This window comes from Rhamphochromis sp. 'chilingali' (assembly GCF_963969265.1).
Source record: "Rhamphochromis sp. 'chilingali' genome assembly, chromosome: 11".
NCBI lineage: Eukaryota > Metazoa > Chordata > Actinopteri > Cichliformes > Cichlidae > Rhamphochromis > Rhamphochromis sp. 'chilingali'.
In genome coordinates, this window is record NC_137938.1 from 36732438 (window position 1) to 36753129 (window position 20692).

The 20692-nt window shown below is 41.4% G+C and overlaps 1 protein-coding gene across 4 annotated transcripts in view; it reads right to left on the minus strand.

The window, feature by feature from the left end:
- Window positions 1-20692, minus strand: part of gabbr1a (gamma-aminobutyric acid (GABA) B receptor, 1a) — a 141341-nt gene that overhangs the window by 108140 nt on the left and 12509 nt on the right. For all 4 annotated transcript variants that reach the window (XR_013973533.1, XM_080897364.1, XM_080897362.1 and 1 more), the window contains 2 exons: window positions 6972-7157; window positions 2615-2632 (listed from right to left, as the gene is read on the minus strand). Coding sequence is in view for 3 of the 4 variants with exons in the window: in XM_080897364.1 (XP_080753490.1) it covers window positions 2615-2632; window positions 6972-7157 (204 nt within the window). In the remaining variant the exon portion in view is untranslated. The remainder of the gene's footprint in view (window positions 1-2614; window positions 2633-6971; window positions 7158-20692) is intronic.

Here is a 20692-nt window from a genome sequence, read left to right on the forward strand (position 1 = left end):
AGAGGTTTATACAGGAGATGTGACTGAAATGAACAGTATTGTTAAAAAAAGTAATTTCAGAGTTCAGCTTCTTCACGGCCATGTTGAGTTTTCAAATGCTTAATGGGCTTCATTACAAAGCTAATTATAAAATAGTATATATACTCATTTTAATAACCGAATGATTCCCTGTAATGTGACGTCATCTGCGTCACTATTTACAAACATTTGTGAAAGAATGTGGTTGTTCTAAACAGATCACTGAACGTAAGCATCTTGTAAAGCAGCGGTCTCCAACCTTTTTTGCGCCACGGACCGGTTTATGCCCGACAATATTTTCACGGACCGGCCTTTAAGGTGTCGCGGAAAAATACAAAACAAAATACAACAAAACAAAACTAGTACCGAAAAAAAGAAGATTTATTCATAACACACGTGAAAAGACCCAGGAAAACCGAGTTAACGATAAAAACGATAACAAAATCACGCTGAAAACCCTGAAAAGCATACATTTCACACCTGAGCCTCTACTCTCGCGGCCCGGTACCAAACGACTCACGGACCGGTCCGAGGCCCGGGGGTTGGAGACCGCTGTTGTAAATGATCATTCGAACAAATCACCATATGACATCTCTTCTCTTCTTCTTGTTCCATGATCAGCTGTAAGTAGTATTATAGCACAATGGAAGCATTCAGGATCCGTAGCAGTGTAAGACCACGGTGGTTACACAGCAGGGTCACAGCGTGTTGCCAGCTCTCTGCTGACTCAGTAACTGCAGAGCATGAACATCAGTACAAAGGCTGTGTGTCGGGAGCTTCATGGCCTGGGTTTGCACAGCTGACCTGTGTCGTGTTTGCTATGGTGATTGGTTTGTTATTTTGGATCGGGATATAACCTGTTATGTCAGGGTGCTCTATGTCACGGTACTGGGTCGTGTGGCCCAGTGTTTGAGTTTTATTGTATTTCGTTATTCATTGGTTTTCTAGTTTCAGTTTAGTTTATCTGAGTAATTTCTACAATGCACAGGTTGCTGTTGTCCTTTGTTTGTGGATCCTTTTGTGTCTTCTCCCCTGTTCTAAGTCTCCCTGCTTCATGTCTCTGTGGTTCTTGTTGTCAAGTTCCTGTCGTGTCTGCATCTCATCATGTTTCCTGTTTATTTTGACAGTTTTGTTTCCATGTTCTATGTGCTTAGTTTGCACTTCCACTGTGGCATCATTATGTTCATTCTAGTCAGCTGTTTGCTCATACGTCTCCACTTCCCCTGATCTCCTCATTTGTGGAGATCGGTCTTCCTGTGTTCATTGTCTCGTTGTCTGTGTTACCCTCCCTACCCTTTGTCACAGTTTCCCAGTCAAGCCATAGTTGTTATCTTGTCTAGTCGTAGTATAAAGTCTCAGTGAGAGTCATAGTTTCCCAGTTTACGTTCAGGTTTTCCCTCAGTTTAGCCTTGTTGTATTTCCTTGAGTTTTCAGCCCTAAATAAAGGCTCGCTTTTTGTTAAGTTCAGTTTTGTCTACTTGCCTCTGTCTGCACTCGGGTCCTCTACTCTCTCCACACAGTCCTGAATGATCAGGCTCCGTCGTATCTTAAAAACCTCACACTATTATCTGACTTCACTTTCAGGCTGCTGGCTTATTTGTGTTTCACAGAGTTTCCAAAGGTAGAAAAGGACGGAGAGCCCATAGCTGTTAGTCTGGATTCAGGAGACAGACATGTTCGGCACTTTTAGGCTTCCAGCTCTCCTTTTCTGATGAAGCTTACAGTTGGGGCGGGATCAGTTTTCTTAGTTGCTGCTGCTTGACTCAGACACTGAACAGTGCTTCTCTGCAAAATATGCAGTCATGTGACTTTTGTTTACGGTCTTTTGCAGTTTGTGTTTTGTCTGTTTTGGGATTTTTCTCTCTTTTCTCTGTCCTGACCCCCTGACAAATCGATAGACGGCCCATCATCGAGGCTGGTTCTGCTTAAAATATTTCCCTGTTAAAAGGGAGTTCTTCTTCACCACTGTCTCTAAATGCTGCTCAAGGGTGGGGGTGGGGCTGATCATTGGGGCTTTTTCTCAAACACTGCAGTGTCTTTACAGTACAAAGCATCTTGAGGTGACGGTTGTCTGTTGCACTACTGAATAGATTTGATATCTGTCCTTATCATTTACTCTCTTAACAACCACGAGGTGACTAGCTGCCTGGCACATTTTCAGATACTAGAAGCTAAAATGTTACACATGCATTTTGAGCAAAGAGTTCTTCTATTGTCAGCTTTTCCATTTGGCAAAAATTCCATAAAAAAGGAGTGGACGGGATCCTGGTGACTCTCACAACTGTTGCCCAGAGCCACAGATGGGGCAGGAGCAACGAGTGCAGAACAAAGTGAAACTAGGCTGCATGAATAGGATTTTTAATGGATAATAAGTTGTGTTTATTTTTGGCTAATGCCAACTTTTAGTAAGTAAAATTAATCTTCCTTTGTTAGTGTTAATGATTGATAAAATTAGGAAGGTTATAAAGGTTACAGCAGAAAAAGACTGAGACTCGGTGACCTTAATCTAACCCTGTAACCTTCAACAGGTCATCGCTGAGCTGAGCGAGGTTAACAGATTTCAAAATCACAAAATTAGGAAACAATAAGTTCTTACCTGTGTAGTTTCTGTCATCTGTGGCAGGGGAATAGAAAAAGGACAAAAGAAGAATTGATTACAAATATATTCAGATTTTTATTTTGTTACAATAAATACTCCAACAGAGTGGGTAAAAAAAAGTTTTTAACTGAAAGCGTTCAATGTTACTTCGCTCCACTAGGGGGCAGCAATACAACACCGTAGTTATCCTGTGAAAGGGTCTGGAAGAGGTTTATGCTGAGCAGCAATGCCTGGCTGGAAGTCCCTATTATGTAATAGTATGAACAACACATAGCATATAAAACCCAACAGAAAACCTATAAACCTCATTTAATAAAGGCCCAACACAAACCACTGTCTCAATGCTCTTTCAGTCTATTTGAAGCATTCACACATGTAGGTCAGCATTTCTAAATCTAGACTTTTAGGGATTATACAATAAGGGCCCTACTTTCCAACTGTGCTGATAATTCCTCTTTCATCTCTTTTAATACTACCATTCCCATAGCAACTTTACTCGTTGCCATGCCAACTCCTCTGATAACCAGTTGGCATCTTGTTTCCTTCACTTGTTTGTTTCATCTATGTGTGTGTGTGCGTGTGTGTGTTTGTTTCCAAAATCCTCATTTATTTGCACTAATTTGAACAAATCTTTTCCGACAGCGGACACGCCATCTGCTGTAACTGAGAACACTGATGGGCGTCAGTGACATCACTAATACCCACTCAGGCTCTTTATTCCTGACTGTTGTTTCATGTACAGGACGTCATTTGCTTTACCTGCCCGTGCCAACGGTACAGACGACCCTCTGAGGATTTCCACTGTGATTGGCTGCATTATTTATTGCTTAGCAACAGTGCTCCACTGATGGGAGAGCAGGTGTTTGCAATTATCTGTCATCTTTAAAGCCTAATGCTCCTATTTTCGGGAGGCAGACTGAAACCCAAGTGAGCAGTGGTAAAATACTGGGCTACAGCGATTCTGTGGAAGAGACACTCGGGAGAAAATTAAAATATAATACATGCATGCTTGTCCTCACCCCCAGGCCAGAGTATATATCTGTATATTAAAAAAAGTTTCCACCTGGCTCACTGAAAATCAGCAGATTTCTTGGTATAATACCTTTAGTATATTTAATGAATCTCCCAGCCATAATTCAGAAGGAATCATTCAGAAGGAATCCTGGCTAAAAGATTCAAAAGGAATCAAAGAATCGCTGCTACAAGTTGAGCCTGGTATCAAAAAGAAACCTTTCAGATGCTCCAACCAGCGCAGCTACCTTTGCCTGTGATTAGATGACCCTTGAAAGTTTACCCAGAATGCTTTTTAAACTTTTCTTCAGTAAATGACCAGAAAATAAATCAACATCCAGGGTACCGGTGCTTGTTTCTGTTCTTCTACATCACAGACGTTAGTTAAACTGGTGCAGTTTGCCTCTGATATATACGATGCTCATCACTGGTTAGAGAAAAAGCTGTGCTGACGATAACAAACCCATTTGTGGCTGTAAACTTGATTTGGTTGTGGGTTTTGACAGTTTAAATGAGGCTTTCAGCCCTAAAAGGACTGTGCAGCTATCTGCTGTACGTATGGAGTTATGAGGGATCAAAGATGCTGGAAAAAATAAAGTAGCTAAAAGTACCAGATTTCAACCCACCCCTGTGTACTTTGATCAGGTGGGAGGTGGGAGGCGCTGAGTGATGAATAAACTGTCACATCAACTTTCTGGGATCTGGAAAATCCTATTTAACCTTCACGTGACCAAGTAGAGCCATTTATGACCCCAGCTGTTTATTACTTATGCCACTGTGATATTTTTAATTATGAAAATGTTTCCTGGTCTGATTTTTCAAGGTTTTACTTCCAAGAACACAAATACATGTAAGTTTTGTTTTTATTGGGATTTTTTTTTCATTACAGGCTTTAATTTGAATGTTTTGCGGTGAACTACCAGAATTAGAGCACACCGCCAGAACTTGGCACCCAAAATGACGACGAAAAGAAGAGCCCAAGCAATTTATTGGTAGGCCAGTATTGTTAGCTATTATTAGCTATCTACCCATCTAACAGTATCAGCTTTTAAATTGCTCAAGGACTTAAACTTCTTGTGACAGAGGGAAACACCCTTCTTCCTTTCCATGACCGCTGATGTTGCATAGTTTGTCCACCAGAGGGCACTCTGCAAGTTCCCTGTTGTGTTTTTAGTCACCCAAAGCATAAATCGGTAAATAAATAACTGAACATAATTTCTTTATGTTTTGCGTGTCTGAAAGATGAAAAAATATAAGCGATTATATTAAAATATGTGATTTTTAAATCAGCCTTAAAATTCCTATCAGGAATGAAAACAGCTCCGCAGAGATGATTGGAAACTGCAATTTGCATTACACCATTTTAGAATATGCATCATAGATGAAGGGAGCAGTAGTGTAAGGCAAACACATAGTGCCATTAAATAGTATTCATGTTTACATTATTATTTGTTGCTGGATTATTGTGTATTATCACAATTATTGAGCTAATTGCTTATATTTTTAAAGGTAAAATTTGAATGTCTCAATTCAATATTTTACATAGTTGCACTGATTTGCAGAAACGTCTAACAGACAAACTGTGGTAAAAGAAACACCTAAATCCATAACAGCTGTTCGACAGTCACTCAGAGACAACATGATGTTTCTCGGGGGGTCTGCCTCCGTCTCACTGAGCGTGCCCAGTTTTTTGCTTATTAGGAAGAAAAACTTTGGTTTGCGGGTATAAGAGTTGCTGAATCTAGTGACAAAGTTTGCAACATGAGGTTTACTGAGGCATGATTATTACTGCGGTGAGCAAGAAGGATGCCTGGCAGACAAGTAAGGATGAGAAGCATTCTAAGTATTTCGACATTTTAAAAAAGCCTGTAATTACCTTGAACAAAGAACCTCGGTGGAAGAGCTCGTGTCAGATTTTATAACTGTGACATAATCTGACAAAATCACAGCTTACACGAGTGATGTACAAAGACTGTGCTGTGATTTCAGCTGTATTTACATGTAAAATTATCACTGACAGGGAAAATTAGAAGCTACAGACAGTCTCTTACTTTGCACAGCAGCAGCTCCCACATAGAGGCTGTGCATGAGAACAGAGAGGGAGAGCAGCGGGAGAGCAATGGCTGCGAGAGCTGTGCTGCAGAGGAGTGCTGCAGATTCTTCACTACGTGCCTTTGAGAAGGAGAAAAACTTCCTAAAGGGGGATGAAAAGTTGCTCGTTCTAGATAACAAAGTTGCTGATTAGCAAAAAATGAGATAAACTGAAGCTTGATGAACACTACTCAAAGTACAAAATGTCACATGACCAAGCTGAGATTGAACATCCAGCTCGAATCTTACAGAAACAAATATTCAAGTGCCTGCCTAATATTCTGTATAGTTTGTTTCTGTTAGCCTGAAAGCATCAAGTCAGAATCCTGAAATGGATCAGTGCTGTGTTTGCCTGTAGTGTGTCAATATAAAGATTTTCTAATTAGTGTAAAAAGCATTTAATCTGCTCTTTAGCGAAGCTGGAACCAGAGACTGGTTGCCAGTTCATTAAAAAGTCCTAAATAAGGCCGTAAGTATTTTATATTTCATGATTGATTGATTCCTGTAACCAGCTGTGAGCATTAATGTCATGGATTGTATTTTATTAAATTGCATAAATTTAATGCCTGGAACAGAAAGAAGCATCGGTGTCCTGGATGTTTGATTCATTTACTGGAGAAAACTTTAAAAAGTCAATTTTGTGTAAACTTCCCAGGTCTATATGACCACGCGTGCGACAGGTGACAGCCTATCAAAAGCCTCCTTTGCGCCTACATTTTGTTACCAGCCTCATCCTCTAGCTGTGGTTCGCTCCATGTTTGGCACTCGTTTGGTTTTCCAGGGAATGACCCAGTTATCATTCTTTATTAAAGCCTGAATATTATTCACATAATTAGTTGTTTAGACCTAGTTTTATTCCTCCTGAGGTCTTAAAATACATCAGTGTTCTTTTATTACTGCAGAAACCATGTATTAATTTGCCATCAAAGCAGCTGCTGTTTTAATTTTCTATTTATTAACCAATTTGTTGTTTTAGGTGTAAAATATCAATAAAGGCTCAATATTTTTCCTCACTGAGTAAATTATAGCCTCCAGTTGTTACTATGATTCATCACCATCATTTGCAACTCCAGTCATGGCTCCAGTCATAGTTTCAGTGTCATTAATTACGCTCTTTGTTGTCAGTCGGCTTGCTTCGCCCGCTGAATCTCTCATGTAACAGAAAATGGCATCCCACTATATGACATAATTATCTTAATTCTGCTAGAAGGCGCAGTATAATGGAAAACCTGATATATTCTGAGACACTCACACAGGCAGGTGGGTTTAGGCGCGTCCCACTTGCCCAGCTTAGTGCAATGGCTGATGTTTCTGCCCTCCAGGATGAAGCCGGCGTGGCAGCTGTAATGGAGCACGGTTCCTTCCACGGGGGGCCCGGGAGGCTTCGCCGTCACCCTGCCGTTCTCCAGAGACGTCCACACCCGCGGGCACAGCAGCACTGGAAACAAGAAGAGGGAGTTATGGAAAGGTAAATCCATAAATACACAAAGAAGGAGTTGCACAAATGTTGCTCAAAGGGAGATGAATTCATTGTCTGCACGACCGGGTGCCTCCAAGTCCAGTTTTAACCCTCAGCTCCATTTCTCTGTCTACCAGCTCCCGGGGAAACGCTCGGCCTTCTAAGCTGATTTACGCTCCGCTTCGTTCACTGCTCAGTTCCTCTCCTTGTTTAATGGGGTTGCTGTTCAGTACTGAGGTTTATCAGTAAAAAGCCTGAAAACAGGATTTAAAAAAAGCAGGAAGAGTGAAAAACAGTAGTAATGCGAAAACCAAATTGACGGGTTGAAAGACACTCAGAGGATAATTATGGTTTATTTAAACCTGGTGGATCCACCATGGGAAGCAAAGAAATCAGTGAATTTCCACCTCAGAATCACGTGATCTGTTTGGTCAATTACTTTCATACATATATAACGAAGCTTTCCTTCATGCTATGAATATTTCTGCCTCTTTCAGATTAGAGGTGCGTTGAAATTTGGCACTTCTAAATGTTTTTTGGGGGTTTTGCACTAATTTTAAGCCTTCATAAATTAATAAATTCAAGAGACAGTCACATTAAATTATTGGGGCATGAAATCACAATAATGGGATTTCTAACAGTTTTTAAAACATCGCTTCAAGAATTTAACGTCTATGGCGCAGATGAACAGAAACAAGCTTCGGTACCTGTTCGCATTGTTTGAGCTCTGTTTTTAAAATAATTCACTGTTTGGCCTGATAGTTGATTCAAATGTAGTTCATTTATATTTTTGTTTATTTACTGTAAATACTGACGGTGATTATAATGTGTTACCAAGCTTGAAAGCCATCTCCACTCAGGATAACGTTCACATAAAAAACATTAACTGCTTCATTCGAGTCAATTAAAGGAGCAAAAAGAGCTCGTCGCTCATTAAAACACGACCTTCATTCAGTAAAGAGTCTCCCTGATGCCGCTATGATTAAAATAGATGGAGGCTTGTTGTGCTTCATTTCTGTGGCATCGAATTTGGTAGCTGCAGTTGAGAATTTTTAGATCGGGTTCAGTAACATCGGTGTCACTGACTCACAGCTATAAAGCTGTTAGTCACTCTCGTATTTACAGTTTTGATTAGGCACAAGTAAAAAAAAAAAGCCAGTTTTCCTTCGACTTTTCACATATCTGGTAATCAACACATGTTGACAAGTCAAGATAGGGCGTTGTTGTATTTCTCAAATCTCCCTGTGTATGTCTCCAGTCAGGATTTTGCTCGGTACACCACTGCAGTGGATTTAAATCAAACGTGCCGACTTTCAGCCTTAAGTCAAATTGTTTTATAAAACCTTTTCATTTTCTGTTTAGAAGACACAGCCTCTTTATACAAAGTCGCCCATTTTCAGAAGTAATTGGATAATTATTATTATTATTATTATAATTCCAGAGGCAGAATTATAAAGATGCTGCCAGTGGCACCTGTGCTATGAATTTGGATATCCTATGCTAGGTTATCACACTGACTTGATTTTCAGAAAACTTGACCTCTGACCTTGAGGTCGAGGTCACTGACATTCAAACTTGTTCGAGGTTTTTAGTTGCTGCACCTACAGTGTCAATTTGAAAGGAGTAAAACCTGTGATATTTATATATTTTTCATCAGTAGTTTCAGCAGTCTGTAAATGTTAGCTAACTTAAGCCTAATATTAAGAAACAGCCTTGAGGAGTGGCTCTACAGTGTAGTGGTTTATAGATGTGCCTAACAAGCAGAAGGTTCCCAGTTCATCCCCGTGTGGAGAAACAAATCCGACATTGAGGGCTGCGTCAGGAAGAGTATCAGGCATTGCAAAAATCTGCTAAATCAAACATGTGGCGCTGCGTGCTGTGAATCAGCCGCTAATATTGGTGAGAGTACACACATTTAACATCTGCCTAATTTACACAGCTGTGAACCTTTCAATTCTTACTAATAACAACATATCAAACAATTATTGCTTCATCTTACTAAACAAAGCAGCAACTGACTGAAGCATGCCTCAGTGTTAGTGCCACCGATATTGATTTATTAGAAATACTTTAAAGAAAAAGAGTTTTCACACAACTCTGCTGTCCTGAGGCCCCGCCCCAGTATTTCAGTCAGCTCAGGTCGGGACTATGAGTGAACCATTGCAGACGCTCTGTTGTAGATTTGCTGCTGAGCTCGAGGTCATCTTGAGATCATTGTCGTCTGTACAGATGACCTCACCTTTGAAACAGAGGAATTCATGGTGAAACCAATAACTGTAAGGAGCCCGGGTGTTGGTGGAGCCCAAATCATCAGCCCACCAACACCGTGCTGACAGCTGGTGTGAGGCATTTGTGCTGATATGCAAGTGTTTGTACATTATGGCCAAACATCTCCACTTTGGTCTCGTTTGTCCAGAGGACACTGCTCCAGAAGTCTTGTGACTTGTTTAGATGTAACTTGGCAAACTTAAGTCACGCTGGTTCTTTTTACAGAAGAGTTTTGGGGGTTTTTTTCTGGAACCTTCATAAACAAACCATACTTGTTTAGCCTATTTCCAGTTGTACTGTCTTGAGCTAACTGAGGCCTGTAGAGTCTGAGGTGAAGCTCTTGGACTTTTTCTGGTTTCTCTGATGATTGCACCGTCTGATCTTGAGGGAAATTTGCTGGGAAGATTTTGGCACTGTGTTAACGCAAACACACGTGAGCGCTCCAGACCTGCAAACTGTCTAAAGCTCTGCTTTTACTGAGGTGCTCACATTTACATCTTAATCCTCTGAGTTCCAGTAGAAACAGTATGGGTGTGCTTGGGGTTTCTGCAGGACTGCAGAATCCTTTACTAGCCATGTCAATCTGCACTTCAAACTGTTAACAGGAAACAGGAAGTCAGCCTGTTCCAACAATAGAAGGCCCCAGGCTGGCAAACTGCCAATTGTAAAATAATCTGCCACATCAGCCAAATTCATGGATAGCTCAGCACTCCAAGTGTCATGTTTAATTATCCAATCTTTGACCCTTCACTTACTTTATGTTAGTCAGTCGGGCCTTCTGTAAAAAATGTTAAGCACCCTTTAATTACAGGAAAGTGAGCTGAATTAAACATGTCTCAGAGGAAAGTACTTAACCACCGTTTTAATCCAAATCTTATTTTTTGCTCCCAAAAATTACACAAATCGTGATCTTACTGACAGAAACCCCTTAAAAAGGAAAATTTGTGTAAAACATAGTCTGTTAGTAGGAGTTACAAAAGTAAAATGCATTTGGTTTGTATCAAAGAAATTGAGGCAGACTTTGTTGGAGATTTTCTTGCATGTAAAATATTTTGGGGACACATCAGAGAGGTTAAATCACCAATGATATAAATCTGTTTGACCATTTGTAAGATTTTTAAATGGGGTTTCATTCACATAAGCATAAAATACTTGTTTTTGTTTTTCATGGTTATGTATATTATTTCTTCCCAGAAATAAGAGGAAAATGACTGCTGCTAAATAAGGTAAAACGCTGCTTTAACTACATGCAGACCAATCATGCTTCACTCCCCAAGCTCGCTTTTCTGAGCCAGAAAAATCCCTCCTCACAGCTGGCCACAGGCATGCCTCTAGTTAGCTTTAATCATGCCCAACGTGGTCTGGGGATAGCGTCACTCTCTCTGGAAACAAGGCTAGTCATGATGCCACACATTTCATTAATTGTAATGAAAAGTGGCTCCACTGCAGAGTCTGTCGTCATGTAGTAGCCCTGTGATGTTCACGGTGACTAATCTAAACGAGAAGAAAGGAACGCAATCAGACGGCAGCCTCGGTGACAGAGGCAACGGGTTAAAAAAAGTCTCTTTTTTCAAGGTTTTTCATCTCTTCTAGTTACGGCTGCTGCAGAAAGAAAACGAACGACCTTCCCTACAGTCCACACATGAATAGATTCCTTCATCTGAGCAAGCACTGCAGTAGGTAAAAGTGGAATATAAATGAGCAAAAAGCTGAAAATGTGTCTGAGATTTAAATGAATTCATCCTGTGAGATTACATCTGGCAGTGTTCCCACACACGTCTCAGAAACAAAACGGGCACAAAGTAGTGACGGAGTCGTTAGAAAGTTGGAAAATAGAAAGTTTTGCGTTAGTTACCAGGAAAAATAAAACAGGAATAGCTTTTTTCTTTTTTGTCTGATCTGGAAATGGCCGGGCTCCTCTGTGTTTTTCTGTTAAGCTGCCGAGTTTGTCGAATCTTCCTTCCAGCATGCGAGTACAAAATAAAACTCCAATCTGCACATTGCAGCTTGTGCTCTTACGTAAGCCAGAGAAAACAAAAAATCCTGCTTCTGAGAGTGTACTCCTGGGAAGATTTCCACTGGTGTTAAATGTGAACTGGAAGAACAAAAATGGGAGGTTTCAACTGGGATTTGACTGGATTGCTGCCCTTATTTCAAAATTTGCAAGAGCCAATACAAATTTGGTTTGTAGAGAGATACAATCAATTTCATAGTGCAAATTTATTCATTAAACATCATCTAAATGTCTCTGAAGACACAGACGGCCTCAGTGGAGACAGTACAGATCATTTCATATTTACATGTATTTATTTTATAGGCCTTCACTTATTTTCCAAGCAGGGAGCAGAGGGAAAAGGCTTCATCTCCCCTGTAGAATAAACATATTCTCATCTCTGTGTCCCGTTTTTTTCTCACTGCCTGTGCTTTGACACACTGGCCACGTGTGTCCAAAATGGGGTCATTAAAGTCCAGTTTAAAAGTCACAGGTTTACCTGACAGGAGGTCGCGGTTGTGGTTAAATAGTCAGTTATGATCAGGAGGGTCTGAGTCATGTGATCTGTAAGTATCTATGTGGTGACCATAAAAAGAGCTAATCTTATTCTCTAAATACTAAGGAAAGTTGCATTAATGCTTCTTTCATTTCTCCCTTTAGCACATGCGCTGGGCCGTCTTTATGAAATGAGATCAGAATTCAAAGTGACAGACTAAAAGCCCGTTCATGGAGAAACAACAAGGCTGAGAAGCGTCACAGATCATATCGTTTAAATTATGTCTGCTTCCATCTTACACCATAACTTGCAAATATGCTGATGTGCTTTGAACAAACTGTTTAATTAATAGCCGAAATGGAAATAACAGTAATGTAGGCGAGTCTGCTGGTTATGGCCCGTTTACCACGTGCAGCACTTTGTAACATAGGTTTAGAAAAATGCTCCATAAATAAAATATAATTAGCCAAATTAAAATGATCAAAGTGAAGTAGAGGTTGTATTGCAGCTCTGTTTGCAAAGCTTACGTCCTCATTCTGAGCATTGTTGTACTGCCAGCTTTTAGGATTATGGTTAATTAATTTGACTTCAAAGATGCTAAAAGCTTTCGTAAAGGAACTGTTAAGATGGATCGTCTTCAGCAGGAAGAGGGAAAAACGAGTGGACCAGAGGCTGGGGAGCATTTTCTATTACAGCCACTTCATTTCAACTCACTGTGATGATTAGTGAGCTTTTTTTCACATCAGTAATAGTGTCTGCAGTGATGTGGACGCTGTGCAGGTCAGTTTGTGGGTAAAATGTACAGAAAACCAGAACGCAGTGATTTTCAGATCTCATAAACCAAACGTAGAACACAGAAACATATCAAACCTTTTAACTGAGAAACTATATTATAAAATATTAACTCAATTCAAATTTGATATGTGTGACACGAGTGCAAGGGACGAGGCCAGAAATCAGTATTGGATGCCTGAGCCAGCCTCAGCCAAAGCTCATTTAAAAAGGACTGAGGCAAAGTGGAAAACTGTTCTGTGGTCAGACGAACTGAAAATTGAAATTCTTTTTGGGAAACATGGACACCACATCCTCCAGACTAAAGACGAGGGGGGGGGGCTTGTTATAAGCACTCAAGCCTCCGTCTCTGACGGTATGGAGGTGGATTAGTGTCTGTGGAGCTGGCACATCTGGAAAGGCTCTATCGATGCTGAAAGGTATGCAGGTTTTAGAGCAACGTGTTTTTTTTAAAGACCTTGTGTATTTCAGCAAAACATTGTTAAATTGTGCAGAATCGGGGTGCTGAACTGGCCTGCCTGCTAAAATTCTTCAATCAGACAAGAATGGGACAGCATTCCTCCCCCAAACCTCCCACAGCTGGTCTCCACAGTTCCCAGATGGACTTTAGTTAAAAGATGAGGGCATGCTACACAGTAGGAAACACGACCCCATCCCAGCTTTTTTGTGATGTGTCGCTGCCATCAAATTCAAAATTACTGATTTTATTTTCTTAGAATTTTCGCTGCTTAAACATTCAATATGTTCTATTGCTAATAAATTATGGGTTAATTAGATTTGCAAATGATTGTATTCAGGGGGTTTTTCTCTTCCCGGTGTAGAAGTCTGTGGGAAAGTGGCCTTTGCCTTCTTTCTTGCTGAATACAGCATGATGTTACTGTTGCAAATGATGGTCCTTATTAGAGTGAGAATTGGAAATAAACCAGAGCGCGCCATTGACAAGCAATTTGTCAATCACAAGTCATCAGTGTGTGTGTTGTCCGAGGGTTTCACAGTCACCCCTCATTTATGACGTCTGCTTCCAAAAAGATGCCAGTTTGAGACTTCAGAGTGGGACGTCACTGACACCATCCTTTATATACAGACTGTGGTGAAAAACATTGGGTATGGAAGGTGAGGTTTTTGTAGTTCATCTTCTTAGATGTTGTAGTTTTAATGCAACAGACTCATATCAGCAACATCCGTTATGAGCTTATCAAGCAATCCAGCACAAGTGCAGATTCTCTGAGCACTGTGGTGGTTTTCCCCAAGTCTCCTTCACCTCGTGATGTTTTCCATCAAGGTGAAACAACAACAACATAAACAACAACAAAAATGTGATTAGGGAAAAGCATTGGAGTTTTGTTTTTGACCACAGCCTGTTTTTTCCATCCCATTTGAAGCTTTGTGTTTTTCACCCACTCGCTGTTCACCTGCTTGTTGGCTTTACTCACCAAAAATGGTCAGACTGCAAAGTAACCACTTTTATTTCAGCCTGTCATTGGTGACATAAAATACTGTGAAGAAGACTTGAGTGACTGCTCATTTTTTCATATTATGTTTCCAAGGAGCAAGACTCTCCCCCCCCCCCAAGTGATGTCGAGCAATAACTCTCCAGTTCTCCGAAGCTCTTTCAAGTTCTTCTTTGGTAAATGAAAGACTGGCTGTCAAGAAGCCACAGTTAAGGAAGGGAAATAGAGAAAAGGGCCAAATTACACAAGAACAGGACTGAAAATGAGGGTTAACAGATCTTTTATGGTCATTAATCCAAACTTGTAGTTTTTGGTTCAAGTCGTCATCAGTGTGTCTACAGGCATCTGTAAAACACAGTGGAAGCTCTGTCTTGGTTTGGGGCTGATTAGCAACAGGTTCACTGTTTAGTGTAACAATGATCCCAAACACACAATCATTGCAGTACGAGTTCACCTGGAGAGAAAAATAAACCACAATGGCTCACTATCAGGCATGGATTGGCCTCCCCAGAGTCCAAACGTCAACACTATGGAAGTACTCGACAGAGAACTGAACAGAAAGCAGCCAACATCCAAAGAAGAGCTTTGAAGAGCCTTTATGAAGCCTGGAGAACTGCATGTCTTTCAATAAGTTGCTGAAATAATTTTACATTCTTGTAGCAAAATATAAAGAAATGATGGGTGGCTCAAGACTTTTGCACAGTACTGTATTTGCTTTTGCATTGCATGAATTCCACTAAAAGTATTCATGGATGTTCAGTATTGTGGGTGGCTGACGAACTAGAAACGAACATTTCTTGAGCAGTAAAAGTAGAGCTTCAAAACATGCTGCAGCTCAGTTACACTCAGAAGAGTTTTCCTTTACCAAAAAGGTTTCATTTAGTATTCTTTGTAATGAGAAAAAGGAGCAGGGAATGCTTTGGGAATAGGAGAGCTTACAGCTGGATGGATGTTTCACATCAGCCTTTTGTGAGCAGTATGAATTTTGCTCTGTTGCCTTGTCAGTCAGCTTAATCTACCATTGGAACGTGAGGGCCGAGTCGGACGGTGCAGGAGTCCAAATGTAACAACTCATTTTGTTCCAGTGCTTGAACGGCCTCTCGTGGCCTTCAGAAGCAACCAGGTCAGTGAAGGAAAGACTGACTGTTGGTCTCCTCACGCTAACATTTCACTTACAGTTTATCAGAGCGTCGCCTTGTTGAATGAGGAAGTATAAAATCTGCACAAGTCTGCGTTAGTAAGAAGGCATGGGGTCGATGGCAACAATCAGAGGATCACAGTTCCTGCCTTAGTATTATAACGAGCGGCGTAGAAGCGAACATCAGATCAGATCAGAAACTTTATTGTCATTGTCACGAGAACAACGAAATGAAGAATGGTCCCCGATCATTGCATCATCCCTAGCAATATCAAAATATAAATAAAACAATAAAATTCAATAAATAAAATAGATAGAATACTTAAAATACTAATAAGATGTAACAGTAAAACATTCACATACATTCCCACACACATGCTTCAGACCGTGCATAGATTAACACAAGAGTGGCGTGATGGACATTTTTTTGTAGTATTCAGATGTGTTATTGCAGTTGGATAACAGCTGTGTTTGAGTCTATTAGTCCTTGCTCTGATTGCCCTGTACCGTCTGCCTGAGGGCAACAGTTCGAACAGGGAGTGGCCAGGATGTGAGGTGTCTTTTATGATGTTTTGGGCCTTTTTAAAACAGTGGGCATTGTGTAGAACTTCCAGTGTGGGGAGAGGGCAGCCAGTGATCTTTTGGGCGGTGTTAATGATCCCTTGGAGTGCTTTCCTCTGAGCCCCTGTGCAGCTAGTGTACCAGATGCATATGCAGTAAGTTAGAACACTCTCAATGGTGGCTCTGTAGAAGGACACCAGCAGTCTCTGTGTGATGTTATTCCTCCTGAGAATTCTCAGGAAGTACAGTCTCTGTTGGGCCTTTTTCAGCAGCTCGGAGGTGTTCACACTCCAGGAAAGGTTCTCCTCTATATTGACTCCCAGGAAGCGGAAGCTTGCCACCCTTTCTACACAGTCCCCATTTATGAATAGTGGTTGGATCTCTGCCTTTTTCCTTCTGAAGTCTATTATGAGTTCTTTGGTTTTTGAAGTGTTGAGGAGGAGGTTATTGGCCTTACACCATGACGTCAGCTGCTCCACCTCGTCTCTGTACGTAGACTCGTCTCCCTTGGAAATGAGCCCCACCACTGTGGTGTCATCTGCAAATTTCACAAAGATGTTGCTGTGGTGGCGAGGAGTGCAGTCGTGTGTGTAGAGAGAGTAGAGCAGTGGACTGAGCACACAGCCCTGGGGTGAGCCAGTGCTGAGACTCAGGGCTGAGGATGTGTGATGGCCAACTCTGACTCTCTGTCTACGGCCCGAGAGGAAGCTATTGATCCACATGCAGGTGCTGTATGGAAGCCCCAGGTCTTGTAGCTTGGCCACCAGTTTGTGTGGAAGGATGGTGTTAAAAGCTGAGCAGTAATCCACGAAGAGCATCCGCACATAGCTACCATGCTCTTCCAGGTGAGTTAATGCAGCATGGAGTGCTGTGGCTACAGCGTCTTCCGTGGATCGGTTTGCTCTGTAGGCAAACTGGTGTGGATCCAGGCTGCGGGGCAGGGCTGCTGTGATGTGTCTGCGGACCAGCTTCTCAAAGCATTTCATTACCACTGGGGTGAGTGCCACCGGTCTGTAGTCATTCAGGCCGGTGATGTGGGGCTTCTTAGGCAAGGGGACTATGGTGGAGGACTTCAGGCAGAGTGGGACAGTCGCCTGTGCGAGGGATTTGTTGAAAATCCTGGTGAAGATCCCAGCCAGCTGTCCTGCACAATCCCTCAATATTCGACCTGGCACACCATCAGGACCCGCCGCCTTCCTCGGGTTAACAGCCTGCAGCATGCGCCTCACCTCGTGCTCTTCCAGGGTGAGGGTGGTGCTGCTATGGGTGGCGTGTTGCTGCTGTGGCTCCAATACCTCTGGTACCCTGGTCTCAAAGCGGGCAAAGAAGATATTCAGCTCCTCTGCCAGCTCCAGGTCACCGTCCGCAGCTCCGAGATTGATCTTATAGTTGGTTAGGTGCTGGATGCCTTGCCACACCTGCCGGCTGGTATTACTCTTCAGATGGTCCTCAATCCTCCTCCTATAGTCCCCCTTTGCCTCTCTGATGCCTCTCTTCAGGTTGGATCGGGCTATGGTGTAGTAATCCCTGTTGCCAGACCTGAACGCAATGTTCCTCTCCTTCAGCAGCTGCCTGACCTCCCGGGTCATCCAGGGCTTTTGGTTGGGATAAGCCCGGATCCGTTTGACTGCTGTAACAGTGTCTATGCAGTGTTTTATATAGCAGAGGACACTGTCTGTGAACATTTCCAAGTCCTGATGTTCAAAGATATCCCAGTTAGTCCTGTCAAAACAGTCCTGCAGCTGCTGAGAGGCACCCTCTGGCCATATGGTAATATTCTTTGTGATGGTAAGAGCAGTTTTCTACATCATAGTATTATTAGCATTTAGGATCATTTTTATTAGTACCTCATCTTACTGAACTCATATTTATGTTAGAGTTTAAAGGAAGTATCAGTTTAAACTAACTTGACATGCTTGTCTTTGGAGATGTAGGCAGAGGAAGCAGTGAGGCGACAGTGCTAACCAACCCTGTGACAGACTGCAGACCTGTCCAGGGTGTGCTCCACCTCTGCACTCCCAGCTGGCATAGGCTCCAGCCCCCCTGCACACCCTGAACTGGATAAACAGAACAGGATAGATTTTTAAATGACCTGAAAGCTTCATGTAAAAATGGCTCTTTTAAAACTAGAAAATGTAAAATAACTGTAATTAGTATTTTGAATACTAATATTTTGTTATCATGTGACAATTTTAAAATAGCGGGGGGAAATTACAGCAGTGTCTGGACTCATGGAGTGGTTTCAGCTCACTGTTTAACTGTTTGGCTACAGCTTTACTGGTTTGGCCCTCTCACTGCTCTCCTATTGTGCCCGGCCAAATCGAGCTGCTATTTTCAGATGAAACACCTCCGAAAATTCATTGAACACGATCTGCTCTGCGCCAGTCAGTTTATGGAGGGAGGGAAAGGTTACATGTACTAGAGTTGTATAATTAAAATATGTAAAGATGTCAAAATATCACAATATCAGTGATTACAAATGGGTTACATCTTTATTTCTTTCAGAAAAAAAGGGTTTATGTAAAATATAACGTTCATTCTTTTGCTTTTCACCATGCTGCAGTCTCTTCCTTTGGCATCTTTTCCACAGTCCTGGTCAGTAAAACCATTGGGGACTAATGTGAGTGAAACATCACCAAGGGTAGAATGGCTTACAAGGAAGTAGGACAAGAACTCCTTTCAGTGCCTGAAATTCATTAAAAGACCTAACATGACTGTACATGTATATAAATATAAATACTGGAAATATTCTCACTCGGATACCTGAGGAAACAGATGGTGCACGACTCTCCTGCTTTAATAACCAGTTAAAAACATGTTTGCAAAGACATGAAAAGTAACCACATGTGAAAAGAGTAAACACTGCAGTAACCTGTTAGTGCTGTTGTTATTGTGTGCACCAGTTTATGGTTTAAATGTTTTTATTTATGTAAAGGAAAACACAAGAACCAGACACAGGCAACAATTCACCGTAGATTCCAGTGTAACGTAATGAGGTACTCGAGTATTCTGTATCACTTTTGGATAATTTCTCTCACCTTGCCCATCCCTGCTGAGTCAGCACACACAGGCATGATTAACTCTTCAGTCTCTTTTATGTGTTTAGCTGGTTACAGATGCAGAGTCGGGGTTGATGACTGTGTCTGATATCAGGCGCCTTTTGTTTGAGAAACTAACCTGCTTATGTGCTTTTTTTTGTATTTCTAAGACCTTCGAGTTTAATACATCAGATGTGTTTCAAAATATTTTTATAAACCCAGATGAAGTTTTACTCTTTCTCTGCATGTTAATTCAGCTGCATTTAATTTTATTTGCACTCATGTTTACAGTTTTATTTACAGTGATGTGAAAACCTGAGTACACTCAGTGTTTCGGTAGCTTTCAGAACCATCTTTAACAGGAGTAACTTCAAATGTTATCATATCATTATTATTAGATCATTATCACACTTCTAAACAGCTCATGGAGGTTTGGAGACACATTTATGCACAGCTCTCTTAACATCTCGCTGCAGCATTTCAGCCTGTTTGAGGTCTATGAGAGCTTTAATATTTAACAAGGAGCTTGACGATGAAGGTAAAGATTCTGCAGTATTACACAGAAGATCCTCCATGAGCAATCACAGAGGAAGAACTGCCCACTATTAATAGCAAAGCCATGAAGTATTCCAACTCAGTCGGTATTACTGTAATGTAACAGGTTACTTTAAACTGCAGTAAATATGTTGCATTACTTTTGAGAAATAATGTTACCTAATGCTATTGTAGTTTAACAGTGGTATGTATAAAAGCAACCCCCACCGAGTGCCAAACAAAGTGCACAGCAGGAGTTGGTAGACACCAAAAAAAGGCTAAAAGCAGGTTGAGACGGCACAGACAGCTCCCCGTGAATCTTTGCTGTCATAACATCAGACGCTTTATTTCATTGTAGTTTTGGCTTTAAATTAAGATTGTTGATTAAGCAGACAGGACACTTGAAAACTGAATATTATACACAAGATTTGTCTGGATTTGGTTCACTCAGCATCATTTTCAGCCACAGCAGGAAACTGTCAGCAGAAAAGCTCTTATGAACTCCCAGTACACTCCCTGTACTCAGCACCAAGTGCCAAACAGACAGAGTTAGCAACACAGACAGCAGTATTTCATCGACCAAGTATTTCTCTCCAGAGTTGGAGGAGAAACTGAGCTAAAACAGTAAATATTGCACTTATATTTGCCAGGCAGACACAAACAAAACTCCGAATGAGCACAAATGATGCTCCATATGTGTAAATACCCAAGTCTATCGTGTTAAACATTAAGGAAACGCTTTCAAACTAAATCATATAACTGTACTGGAATAAAACACATAATAGGCTGGAATTAGCTCAACATACCATCGACTGTTTTCAATCATCCTGAACGCTGCAAAGCCAGTGAGATGGAAGCAACCATTTGGGATTACTGTACATCGTGTAATTCATATAAAAATAGATAAAAATGCCCTCTAATCAGGGGTAGGCGGCACACCTCCTCCGGTTGCTCTTCTTGAATGGATAAACCACACTCCTTTTATAACACAGAAGCTACTAATTCACAGGCTTCATTCACTACAGTTTACTCTGTGTGTCTTGATTTTGGTGCAATGTTTCGCTGATTTTGTCGGGAGTAGAAATAAATCGCCACGCTGCGTTCTTTCTTCACACCTGCATGTATCAGCGCATAGTTGGAGAAGGAAGGATGACCCGTTGATAGCGAGACGGAGGGAGAGAGAAAGAAACCAAAACACTGGAGTTCCTCCGGCTCCCAAAGCCGGTCACCACAGACTCTTGTG